General features: G+C 39.1%; 1 protein-coding gene across 1 annotated transcript in view; it reads left to right on the forward strand.

Annotated features, from left to right (window-relative positions):
* Positions 1-8402: 8402 nt before the first annotated feature.
* LOC104966548 (low-density lipoprotein receptor-related protein 1B-like) overlaps positions 8403-14459 on the forward strand; it is a 53537-nt gene continuing 47480 nt past the window's right edge. The window contains exons 1-2 of the mRNA XM_010795732.1: positions 8403-8619; positions 10801-11046. Coding sequence (XP_010794034.1) covers positions 8403-8619; positions 10801-11046 — 463 coding nt within the window. The remainder of the gene's footprint in view (positions 8620-10800; positions 11047-14459) is intronic.

Here is a 14459-nt window from a genome sequence, read left to right on the forward strand (position 1 = left end):
TTATGTATGAATGCAGATGGTGTCTTATTTAATAAAGTGGGCAAATAATATGCTTCAAGCCTGACAGATGTTACCAGATGTTACAGCCTTATCACAGGAATAAGTACAGAGACATTTTTTAAATACCTACATCCATCCATAAGGAGAAGTTCAATCATTAGGATCGGATATCATTTATTCTTGGTACTGTTCATTTGTCTTTAAATGCTGAAAAACCCACCTCACAGGCTGATCATCTCAGTCCTCTATGCATGTTTTTTAGTCCTATCATGCTAATGACTGTGGTATCATTTCTAGGTTCATATTTGCAATATGTGACTATGTTCAAAAAGCTCTTTATTTGTACCTCATTCTGCCTGTGCTAAAAGCAGCGTCTTTCACCCTCTGTCTGAAACCAGAGCCCATTGGTCACAAACTCAGAGATGTCCCACCCCTTAGTCAATCACATTTATGGCACTGTTGCAGAGGACAAACAGTCCAATGGAGGAACTTCAGACAGGTAATGGGAGAGAAACTCTCTCTGGAGGAATCAAGGATTGTAATATTTGCAGAACATGCAAACAATTAATCTTAACACACTACATGAAGGGATAATCCCAAAAGCATAAAAGGCCTCTTCAAACGGGGGCTTTGGGCATCTCGTATCTCTTCAATAGGTCAACAAGACTCAACGGTGCAATGTGAACTTTTAACCACTGGCAAATATTTACCTATATCACAGAAATGGTATTGGGGTCAATCTGACCCGGCAGTGAAAGTGGAGGCTAAAAGGGGTCAGAAATGTAAACACACACACACCAGTGAAAGTGGAGGCTAGAAGGGGACACACTACCCCACTCGAACACACACACGTTCTTAATTGCTGTAACAATAAAATACTTTCAATACAAATACAAATGACTCTTTGGCTTGACTCTAAGTGAATGGGTCAATTTGACCCTGAACAGAAGAGGTGTCTCGTCTCTATCAACATCAACCAATTGAAAGTAAATTAAAAAAAAATGTAATGCAAAACTAATGTATTTTATATCAAGGTGTTTCCAATGTAAAAAAGAAAATAGAAACATGTGTTTGAATGTATATGTTTTGTGAAAAAACTTATTCTAATGGAACCATGATCTTTGAGATAACACAATTGCACTAAATATTGATTTCATTGATAGTAATAAAAGGTACAAACTATGTACAAAAAAAAAAATCTGGATTTTGGGGCTTCTGACCATTTTTGGATAATTAAACATGCACTAGGTCAAATTGACCCACGATGGTTATTGATGTTAAAAAAAAAAAAAAACTAATATAACAGGAGGGTCAAAAAAGAAAGAAAGCCATTTCAAGATTATTTTACCAAGCCACAGAGATGCCAGGTAGTTCAGCTTGGAAGCGCTGAGAGCAATTTAGCTTGTTGCCCTCGTGGTCGGTGGCCTGGAGCCGCTTGCACAAAAACCAAACGCTGTACAAGAAAGGAAACACGAACAAAGCAGAATTGGGCCTCTTAAGGTGAGAAATAAAAATGTGTTTGTGAGAAAAACACTTAAGAATCAACTTTCTATAAATGTACAAACTTAAGATAAATTGAAGTGTGAAAGTAAAGAAATCACAAGTGTGTTTAATTGTAGGATTTTATTAATTTTTCAACCTACAATGAGCATAAAACTCAAATAAAACATGATCAAAGGCTATGACAACAAGGTAAAACAGGAATAGGATGTTCTGACTTTACAGCTACAAACATCACATTTCCTATCATAAAAAGTGGAATAAAATGAACTGATAATTCACATTGAATGTTACATTATTATTTCATCCTCAATCTTTACACAATTAAAAAAAAACCTGCCTAAATTGTAACAGATTGGTGATCTTTTTTTTTTTTTTTGGCAAAGTTGATATCCCTCACATACCCTTTTCTGGGAAGAAAAACACTTTCCATTTAAAATGACTTTAAATACATTATCATAGCATTATCTTCAAGTAACATATGCGGGCGTTTGTGTTTTTTTAAATGTTGAATTGTTAAATTAAGTTAAAATCAGATGTAGACAGAGCGCTGCAGATAGATTCAGAGGATGCGTACAAATGATTGGTTCACATTTACACTGAAAAACAAGTCCCTGATGGAGGTGGTAAAACTAAATATTCACATTCTGCTTGCTTAAGTAAATATTGACATGGTTGCAGTATTTCCTCCCCTCTGCCTGCCCAGACATCCTCTGTCATGCTAAACAACAACATAGTCCAGTTTGAAATATTCACCCAAACAAATCCATGGCCGAACCCCTCATACACACACACGCACGCACACACACGCACGCACACACACACACACACACGCGCGCACGCACACGCACCTCAAGCTCACATTTCCATTTCCTCGAAAGGCGCGTGGGTGTAGTTAAGGAATTCATTTGATTTAACTTTGTCTATCAAAATATAGAATTCATTAATAATACATGGGAGGGCTAAAATACAAAGCAAGTGAACAGAGAAAATTAAAATGACAAAAGCCTTTTTTGTTTTTTTTGCTGAATACAGTAGCTATAGGACCACAGAGTTCAGAGTTCAGAGTTCAGGCATCGTCAGGCTTCGTCCCCGCGGAGGGAGAAAGACCAGAAGGTACAAAGGTCTTCCACTTAAGGGGGCTAAAGCCTTGATGCTCGGTCGAGGGTATAGTTCAGCCTTGATGCCTGATCTCAGATCAGACGTTTAAGACTACCCACAACCCCCTTCAGCCACGTCATGATGGCCTCCTCCTCCAGCGCTGCTTTCTCTGCTCAAACTGTCGGAAATTCCTGATCGGGGTCTGGCCATCGAGCGAAGTTCGGTTAAGCTAAAAAACAAGTATCCGATAAAAAAAACGAGTGTGTCATAGATAAAACCACATTTTAAAACGGATTTTAAAATTCATAGTCCTCCTCTGCCATGTCCATGGCCCAGGCAAACTTCTCACGCTGGGTTTTGTTGTAGATCTTCTCCACGGGAATGTCCCACTTCTTACACCTAGGAGACAAAAGTGTATTATTAAAAAAGGAACCAGGTAAGGTTGAATAGTTTGGGTCATTGTACTGGGGCTCACTTCATGCTACAGCAGACGTGGGTTTGATCCCGCCTCTGGTCCCTAACCTGACAACCTAGTGTGACCTTTCACCTTCATCTCCCCTTTTCAAATGTATCTCTCAAGGCTAAACTTGTCAGAAATGATCTTAAAGATGAAATAATACTGCCCTCTTACAGCTTTCTATGTTGTGCCTCTGCTGTGACATGTTTTCATGCTTTAAGGCGAGACACTACAGGTGAATAGGGTAATTTTTTTAACTTAAAGATATCAGCTAGAAATTTCTCCAGTTAATTATTTACAATAAGGCAATTGTTTTTTGTATTACAAGTTTTCAGAAATAGCATGTTTAAATATGCAAATTAGCCATAATCTCATTAAATATGCGCATATTTTAACACATTTCAGGAAACGAATTTTTTTTATTGGATAAAGCCCGGTTCAAAATTCTTGTTTCATTTTGTTGTCATATTAGAATTGAAGGCTTTTACAGAAGGGATTTTTTATATCTCTTTTTATCACTAAATAAATNCATGTTCACGTTCTGCTGCCACAATATGTCGGTTTCTCCAGTGTAATGATAATAAAATGCTTAGTAAATATTGGTAATAATATTAATAAAAACCACAAGGTTTGGGTTTGTTTGTTTAATATGATGAACGTTAACCAGTAAGCTTCAATAATCAACTCCAGCTCAACAAACCATATTGCATTATCTACTGTACGTTAACGTTATTTCTGGAACCATCTGGAAATGTGAGATTCATATTTTTCAGATACACGGATATATAGTGAGGTTATTCTCATATACAGTACGCTGGTCTTCAACACTACTGTGACGCTAGCTGTCTGCATCGTCGAGCATAGCTCATTTAAATGAACACTAACAATACAGTTACCTAACTAGCAAACTAACTAATGTACAAGCATGACCTTATTTTACCAACCTCACACAGAAGCTTTTTATGCTACTTATCCTTCTTAATGTTTTACACTTCTCTAATACGTTTGAACTTGTATGCTATGAATAGCATCGTTAGCACAGATGGAGCTTCCTCTCGCTCGTTAGCTGAATAAAAAGTCCAGTAAGAAATAAAGTACGGTGGACCTGAAGTGCGAGACACCACAGCATTTCACAAAACGCCGCAGCATTTCACAAAACACCACAGCATTTCAGAAAACACAACAGCATTTCACATTGGACGGAAAGGGTATTCCTTAGGGAGAACACTTCTTGTTTCTGATTGGACAGAGCCAGCCAGAGAAGCACTGCTGTGATTGGTTGTTTTGGCTGCCAGTCAATAAATGATGCTTCGTGATTGGCCCAACACAGGGCCACCGTAATAAAGTGCTTGAATTTCACTTACCGAAGAAACTGCATTCAGGGATGGTCTGTTTTAACCGCAGAGCTGTCCGGTATTTAAATGAAGAATACTCCACCAGGCACAGACACAACAAACACATCAACATGTTCAAGTTGTGTTCCCCGCATCAGCCCCAATTCATAATCATGAAGGTGGAATCTAACTATATCCATAATAATTTGTATTGCATCCAGGGGTAGAAACATGTTTTTTTCTGCTGTAAAGTTGGGCATTTTAACATGGGGGTCTATGGAAATTGCTCCTTTCTGCAGTCATTGCCTATCAGCCAATAGATGAACTGCAGTTTGTGGCACTTCCTTATTGGCCTCTCGGCTCTGCCCCAGTTTGCCGCTTGGGTTACATCATGAAAAATCACCAGAACAATTGTGAAATTCCCTCTACATTATACATACTGGTCTGGAGTTACATGAATGGATTACAAAACCACATTTTATTTTTATAAATCCGCAATTTACTGGCTGGACTTTCACAATACTTAAACTTCAAATGTTTTACATTCCGTAAACAGGATCTACTTAACATTTTTAGCCTTGTCTTGCTTGGGTATACAGAGGAGGAAAGTATCTCAGTCGTTTCATGAACATTTCCTTTTGTGTGAATCAGTTGTGAATATAGCTGCCAAATGGCTTTCTTCCATTTCACAAAGACTTCACTCTTTGACAGGCTCTAGAGGCTTAACCACTCTCTTCTTGCAGTGCAGAGAAGTCTGCATGTACTTGTGCGACCAATCAGGATAGACCATTTACATGGCCTGTATAAACCCCCTATGTACCCAGTCCTAGCATTCCATTTTGGTGCTGCGGCTGAAAGGAAAAGGTCAAAGAAATATTCGGTTCCTTTTTGTCTTTAGCTCTGTAGCTTTTCACTTGTCCCTTGACAGTATTATCGTGAATGGAAGCAATGCTGCGTGGTTAGGGGCTGGTTAGACCCCACAATTATTATTCACTTTCATTCTGCTGTGTCACTCCCCTGTGCACTGGTGCAGTTTGTTCTGTCCTCCTCCAAAGAACAGAGTGCCCTCGCCAACAATATTCAAACTAGTTTTTGGAAGGGGACATTTTTGCCGCTCTGAGAGATTACAGGGATCGTGTGTAATGTATTATGATTGTGTATTTTGTATTTTTTTACTTATTAGAAATGAAGACTAAAGCCACATTTGAATACTTTTTCTTGATCAGCTACACCTTTGGGGATGAATGCATTAACATATGTAAAATATACAGTGATAACAGAGGTAATAATTGTAAATGTATTGGCTTGCGTTCAATGGAACAGCACAACTAAACAGACATTACAAATATATCTTAATCAAAGAGATATTATTTAGTTAAGTTGCTCCTGTAAAAGCAATAATGTTAAATAACTAATTGGAACAAGCATTCGATTGTTGAATGAGGAATTTGGTTTGATAGAGTTTAGAGGTTTCCACTACATTGTGCGTTAATTAAATTGACCTATACTTTAGTATGGGTGGGGATGGTCAAAATGTGAGTTTTGAACCATTTTCACAATGATGGGGTAAGAGATAGTGATCGGTAAAAAAGAAAACAATGCTATCACCTTTTCTGGGACCCAGAAAGCAGGAATTATGATTGAGCATGCATAATAAGTAAACATATCAGAAATAAACTACAAACCATACAACATAAGAGTCTTCCTGACTGAAATTGGACTAGAGCTGCATTGCTTTTGAAAATAAGCTCATGTTTCTGGCCCTTAACCATGTGCTTACTTTTCAATCTGGCAACGACCCCCTCAGGTTTGCAGAGCATCCAATGTTCACCATGCTCAGTTCAGCATCACTGCCTCAGGCAAAACGGGTAGAGCTTAGAACAGTCAGTGCCTTGAGCCAATGACTATCACTAGTAGTTTGGTTTGGGTATGCCTCGACCCATATCCATGCAATACACTTTGAATATTCTTGTGATGATTTATATAAGTGCTCTATACTGGGTATAATATGAGCCGAACAGCTTTTTAACCTCCATCTTTTTCTCAACCATGCCTACTGACTTCTGGCTACGCTAGGGCAATTTATTTCCTGAATGAGAGCAGAATCAGTTTCACCCAGAGATGGCTATTGCAGAGTGTGGATTGAATGGGAACATTAACATTATACTGATGCATGTGGTGATTATCAAAACGCATACCTTTTATAGTTCAGAGCACTTTTCTGCAATGGTGAGTCTTCTATACTTATATATATAGTTCTGTCTGTGCTCATACATTACAATATTACACATAATTTGGCTGATGCCTCTATCCAATTTATATCAACCTCATTGGGGTATACATGCCCACGGAAGCAATTTACGTTAAAGTATCTTGCACAATGACACTTACTTGCACTTACTTACACTCAAAATATTGACTGCAAGGGCTGGGGATTGAACCACTGGAACTCCTATTTGTAGACACCCATTTACCCAGTGAGCCACAGTCACACAAACATTACAATGTTCAACCTTCATATCATACTTCAACTGAATTTGGTATTTATTCTAAAATATTAAAATTGTGTGTGGGCTGCAGGCCCCATATATTCAGTTTATACAGGGTATTTGTGGATGATACTGTATATGACATTTGAAGGAATTCATCTTTCTAATTCAACCAAAGCATTGTGTGTAGGAGGTGTTCTTTTCTGAGTTAGAAAAATAACCTGTTTTGGATGGGAATATATATTACTCATTGTTATATTATCATCAACCCTGATTGTTAAAAAGGCAATAGGTATGGCCAATCTTAAATAAAGATTTTTTTAAAAGTATTCCCTGCTTTTGTGCCTTTGACTCCCCAAAAACATTTACTTTCAACAATATGTTCAGCCACATACATCTGGAGTTTACGTTTTATACAGACACATGCACTCTGAATCTTGTAAATTCAATAAGTTGAAGTTTGTGATTTATTTTTCTGCTAAGTCAACTTAGGTGAAATTGCCAGAATCAAGACTGGTTATTTCAGTTGTACAAAAGATTAAACTCTCTGTCCATGTGCATTACCACTGACACACACACACACACACACACACACACACACACACACACACACACAGTAAAATCCAAGGATTTGCAAGGTCAAAGGGATTCATCAGGAAACCATGAAAGTTGTTATCACACACACTTGAATGGAACATTTCCGCGCCACAAGTGCCTTCCATATTTCATGCATGAAAAGCTTTGGTATTTAAATAGCATTATGAGCTTGCATTTTCGCATGCAACTGCACCAGCGTCATATAAGGCGTTCAGAAAAGGAAAATCAAGTGTCATCTGACTGTTTTTGTACGGACTGCTGGGAAGGTGAGAGGTGATCTGAGGCTAAACAGACACAACAACATACCTGATATCACACGCAACCCACACCCCCACAGCAGTCACTTCAGCCTCCCACGTATGTTTGTTCTGATCCAGCACAAAGCAAAACGAGTTGGATCCCAAAGCTGTGTGATGTAGCTTTGATGGAAAAAGTGTAATTTGGCACATGCTGCGATCCTTGTTTCACTTTGGAGAGTAAAACAAAAGGATGATACCTCCTGATGTCTGTATTGTTTTACTCCTCACCCCTCTCTGTAGTTCCACCTATTTATTTCCAACCTTTGCGTCCAGGGAGTTACAAATGAAGCTTAAGCATAACAAAATAACAAAAATAATATTGATGTTGTGTTTTTTTATCAAGTCAAACATTTAGGCCATAGCTGATAAACTGTTTGTTGGCTGTTGTTGTTTAAATCTAGTGTTTATTTCAAAGAAAAGAGACACATTAGTTAACATTGAACAAAAAATGGAAGCACTGAATGTACCCCTAACATCTCAGTTACATAGGGCAGAACACGTTTTTTTGGAATCCGCATCATCCAATTCTTTCACAACAAGATTACATCATCTGAAATGCAGTGGAACTAGAAACTACAGATTATCAATGTTTAAATCCCTGAAAAATAAGTCTGCCTATCTCCTCATGTTATTCTCTACAGGGAAGTGTATAACAAAGAGCTGGGTGTGCGACGGGGACATTGACTGCGAGGACCGCTCAGATGAAGAGTCCTGTGAGACTGCCATCTGTAAGCCCCCCAAGTACCATTGTGCCAACGACACTTCCGTCTGCCTCACACCGGATAAGATCTGCAACGGAAAAGTGGACTGCGCAGACCGCTCGGATGAAGGCCCCATCTGCGGTATGTTTGTTTTATCTGTCACGTCTTCTTTTTTTGTCCTCAGTCATCCCGCAAGATGCCGACAGTCATTTCTACACATGGTCAGGAAATGTGATTGTTGAAAATCTATGGGTTCGATAAGGTGGAAATTAAAGCTCAGTGCAGGAAAATACATTACATTTTGGGACTGGCTTTTTGCATTCCATCCAATCCACTTGTTTCCAGTGTCTTGGTGTCAAAAGGCAAAATAGTTACTCTTTGTTGGCATTTCACAAATTGTGGTTATCAATTTTGAAAAAAAACTAGGTTGTCAAAAATAGCCCTTTACCCAACATACTAAAAGTATGTTGACAGAATATCAAACACTCATCCTCTGGTGTTGAGAAAGAAAAAAAAATTGTCGATTCATATAGTTCAGACAATGCATTCCAAAAGTCAAATGGTGAGCACTTACAAATCGACATAGCAACATACCACCCTATCTGTGGAGCATCCATCAGTATGGTCAGTGTGTGTCCCAACCAGCCACTGAATACACAACTTCTCCCTGAACTTCTCACCTCGGAGGAGGGTGATAGACTGACAAGTATGACTCTGAGAAGTTTGTATTGATTTTTTGGACTTCAAGTTATAAAAACTTGGAATATGATGCTACTCACGAAATCAAGTTGACCATAGCTGCTGTTTTATTTTTATGGGGAGCTTTTTATAGCCACGCTTCAAGCCCACAGGAGCTGAATGTTGAGACTCACCCCCTTTTAAGAGAAAAGATGAAGAAAAAGTGTCATAAATAATTACTTCCAGGGACTTTTAGGATGTTGCATCGATCCCACTGTGTTTGCGGTTCTTTGACAAATCTTGCAAGGATAGACAAACTGGAGTTGGCGGCATTAAGATAAAACCAATCAAAGAAAACATCTATTCAATTTAATAAATCACATTGAAATTGGGAGTGAAAACTGCAGCATATTCGTCTTATTAAAAAGAAAGTTATTTATTCCTGAAATGTACAGCTTTGCAGAGTTGCATGAACATTAATTGGGATGTTGAAGCGCTGTCACATTCTCATATTTTCGCTGTAGGTGTTCAAGACACGTTCCCTGCTAAGCTACCTCACAGCATCCGTGCTAACTCTCATTTTGATATTTTTTTTAATGTTATATCACTGGCTGTTGAAGAAACATCTCCCATGGGGCCCCTGCTATATCTACTCCTTCACAGAGAGCAGCTTGTCAGAGCTTGACATGGAATCTGTAGGTGTTGTCTCAGACACAGAAGGGACAGAAAGTAATACTCTTGGTTCTGGATGATGGCTAATATGGATGTGTTTGTCCAGTGGCCTTCAGAGGGAAGAAAGTGATCTCATGTGACTGGCCCAAGCCATCTAATCTGTTAAAGTGAGCAGTGTAAACATTGAGGTTCATTTTCTACAGCGTCACTTACCAAGCCTCATGGGGGCCCTTCAGCATCTTTGAGTGCCTGTGTTATCAGAGCTGGAAAGAGGGCTGCTGGCTCCTCATAGACAATTATGTGTTCAGAGAGACCTTGAGAGCCTGATTGATTTGCACCACATCAGTGGGACACACAAACCACCATTAACAACCGTGACCGCATGATCCACCCCCCACTGCGAGTGTCCATTGCTGTTGTTGCCCACCTTGAAAATGAAATCTTAATCATGTTGGGAATACAGAGGCTGGAACAGTTTTATTCTCACCAATATAGCATTCAATCTTGACCTGGCAGCTGCTAACAAAAGCCAGGTGCGTAGGGGCAGAAAACAACTTTCTAACAAGATGAAAGTGCACAGACTTAAAATACGTCTATCTTCTAACCACTTTTGACAGGAAAAGTGCATAATTTTCTCGTTCCTGATTAGTTTTCGAAGCATTTACAGAAATAAAAGTAATTCACCCTGAGGTGAAACCCAAGAGCATCTGCTGTATGAAAGTGTTCTCATTATACAACATATTTATCTTCATTGTATGTGACAAAAATCCCTATACTTGCCCTATGATTGAAAATATGTTATCCTTGAAACATCAGAACATTTTGATTTCATGGAATTATTGCTTATTAGACTGTGAACTTGAGATTTAGCAGCGACACATACTGTATTTTTTAAATGGTCTTTTAAACCTCAGGCTTTCTTCCAGTGTCTGTACAGTTCTTTACAGTTGTGTTGCCCTTTCTCCACCCCAGATATGTGTCTTGTAGCCAGAGGGGGCTGCAGTCACCAGTGCACAGTTGCACCAGGGAAAGGGGTCGTGTGTTCCTGTCCCCCTGGGCTTCACTTGGACTCCAGTAACAAGACGTGTGAGGTGGTGGACTACTGCAGTCGTCACCTGAAGTGCAGCCAGGTGTGTGAGCAGTACAAGACAACGGTGAAGTGCTCCTGTTATCCGGGATGGACGTTGGAGCCAGACGGAGACAGCTGCCACAGCACGGGTAACGGGGCATAGCTTTCTTTAATGTTTGTTTTCAGTGATGCTGCTGACTGCCGGTAGCCTATGGTGTGTGGCTGTGGGTCTGCTCTTAAGGCATACTAGTAACTGATTAACTCTAAACTATTTGAATCTGACTACACCTAACTCCAACCCTAACCCTAAGACCCTAGTCAGGCAATAGAATATAATTGGAGGATGAAACCCTCTTTATTGATCACACATGTTCAGAGTTGGGTGTAACGCGGTACAAAGTAACGTTACACGCATTACTGTAATAATAGTACTTTTGTCGGTAACGGTGTAGTGTAACGCATTTTTTATAATTCACTAATCACACTACAGTTACTAACATTGTCCGACACGCGTTACTTTGTTACTTTTATAAAATCAGTAATCACACTACAGCTAGCCTACTAACATACATAATTACTAGATTCTCCCTTGACAGACAAGAGGGATTTCCGCCACAGGTTTATATTTACGTAACATTTGCGGGACTTGTGCGTCCCCAAACAGTGCATAAACATGGCTGAGTCAACAGCGATAACTTTCGAGGGGTGGAGGTATGCCCATTATTTTGTGTTCGTCCGAAGAAAGGACAGGAATGTGACGGTGAGGTGCAAACTGTGTCCTGGCCAGCCGCATTTGCGCTTCAGATGGGGCTCCTTCCGCAAAATGAAGCACCCTCCGCAGTCTGCGTGATCTGCCTGTAGGGAGGGTGGGTCCTGCGAGTAAAGTAACACGTTTTTTGAGTATCGACCCCATCTCTGCACATGTTTGTGCACACAGCACACACAGTGAAATGTGGTCTCTGCTTTTGACCCATCCCAGTACTAGGAGCAGTGGGCAGCTATTGTACAGCGCCCGGGGAGTGGGGGGGTGTCCGTTGCCTTGCTCAATTGCACCACAGCAGGGCCCAGGAGGTGAACTGGGAAATCTGCAAGTACCAGTCCACACTCCATATATTTATTAAGTATTTTCTGGGACTTGAACCAGCAACCCCACGACTCCCAATCCAAGCCCCTACTGACTGAGCCACTGCCAGACCAATGTTGCTGCCTTTAATTAAAAAAATGTAAGTTTTCACAATACTTATTAATCCAATAGATTAAATCAAATGGAAATAAACATAATAAATGGCAAACTACTTATGTGTTGATTTAGGGTCGGATCTTAATCTGATTTAAGAATAATTGGTAATCCTAACCCTAACCCAAAAACTGTAGCCACATTGTTGGTACTTTTAATAAAAATAAGACTTTTCAGAATACTTGCACTATTTACCACACAAGAAATCTGGAAAGAAAAACTAGAAAAGACAAACTACAGAATTGGAAGGCTTTTGTGTTAGTGCTGCATTGGGGCAAAGTAGTCGGAGAATAACATGTGTAGATTTAGGGTACTTTCAGATCTGAATCTGACTTAGAATAATTGGTAACCCCCAACCATCACCCTCAGACTGTACCAAAGCTGCGTTGGTGCCTTTAATAAAATACATGACTTTCAAAATACTTATGAATGCAATATTTACACCATAGATTATAGAAACTGCAAAGAAAAACAAGAGAAGTCAAACTACAGAATTGGAAGGCTTTTGTGTTAGGGCAGGGTAATCTGAACAATAGTAATATGTGTTGAATTAGGGTACTGTCAGGTCAAATGCAATCAATTTCAATCTGAAGAGGCATCCGGGTGACGATCCCTGTCTGTTTCTATCTGAACTGATGCTGAATGAGGGAAGCTTGTTCTCTTCTCTCATACTTCCACAGTTTGCAGTTTTTCTACTGCACAAGTTCTCCTATTGTCATACGGACACAAATGTTTTGCTAGCGTAGTATCAAATTACAAATTCAAACTCTCCGCTTTTCTTTTTTATTGAATAATGTCTTTGATGAGCCTGCTCTGTAACTGTATTGAAATACAATAGTTACACACACTTGCTGTGTGCTTGTCACATTCAGATTTATGGACCTCGTTTTGATTACTTGCTTTCCTATTTCACTACCAAGATTGATGGCCGTTGCTACTCTAATCTTACATTAACGCAGGGAAAAGAATACACTATTTTCTCTGGAAGACCATCACAATTCTACCGCTTCATCATAAATCAAATGTTGCATACATGCACAAACATTCCAATTTAATCTGAGTGAGGTGTTATTGGATTATTTGTGAAGTTCCAAACTCACATACACTCATCTTTCTTTTGATTTTCACATCTCAGGGGATAACAGAATTGCAAGCAAAAATATTCACTCTGGTTGCATTGTAGCTAGTTTTGGTTGCTACACCAACATTTGTCATTGAAGCAAGGACACTATTTTAATTGCATTTTTACAGTTCTGTTCCCTGTAGTTTGATTTAGTGGAGAATGCTATGAAGAGTGAAACGTTTTGGTTGCATAAACATTTCTCAGAAGGAAATAATCTTACTGATTTTAAAATAAATCTCAGTGGGCAAGGCCAGAGAATCTCTGCATACAAGCACAGATGCCAGCTTTAGGACGTGTCACTCGATTTAGCCACTTCTTAGAGACCCTGCAAAATGTATTTCTCTTAAGGGACTGCTTTCAAATGTATCTACTTTTTCAGAAAATGGAAATATGTAATGTGTTGATTCCCAGAGTGTTTGACAACAAATTGGTTTGGCAGCGACCAATGCATATTAATGTGGTGGTTTAAACCAGTGAGATATGCATGTATGAAAGCATGTCCTCCACACAGAAGATCAACAGAGAGAGAGAAAGCAAGCTTAGTGAGAAAAATACATGGAGCTAAATACAGTAAATTGTTTTAATTCCCCTACGGACTTTACTTGATTTGAACAAATCCCTGTGATACATTTCCACCATGTTGTGATGGAATCACTTTGCAAACCAGTCACACTCATTCAGTTTAACCCTACTTTAGTGATCGGAGCATCGCTTATTTTTGCAATTATACAAGCTAATTTCACAAGGCAGAGCTAGCAACTCTTTTGCTGTTTCACATAAACAAGTTACAATAGACCTTTTTTTACAGCAGAACCTTTGTCATGGTAGAAATAGCAAACGTTTTATTTAGTACATTTTCAATCGCGCTGTTCTATTCAACTACTCCAGTAAGCCACAACAACGAGCCAGCATGCAGGATCAACCCTATGGACAAGTAGAGTGCAATACATTTATTTATGTTGTTACATTTAATATTTGTATTATATTGTGTTGACATTTTCAGCATAGAAAATAGACATTGAATACAGGTAATGGTTTACTTCAAATGTATTGTGTACAACTTTTACATTAGCTGGTACTGTATGTTTTGTATGAAAATCAATTTCTTAGAAAAGTAAGAGTTGTGGTTCCAACACATATTTTTACAAGGGAAATCAAGCCATTTGAATATATATGTGTGAAAATGCATGTGTGTGTCAATG

This window comes from Notothenia coriiceps, unplaced genomic scaffold (assembly GCF_000735185.1).
Source record: "Notothenia coriiceps isolate Sejong01 unplaced genomic scaffold, NC01 NC01_scaffold00037246, whole genome shotgun sequence".
Lineage (NCBI taxonomy): Eukaryota > Metazoa > Chordata > Actinopteri > Perciformes > Nototheniidae > Notothenia > Notothenia coriiceps.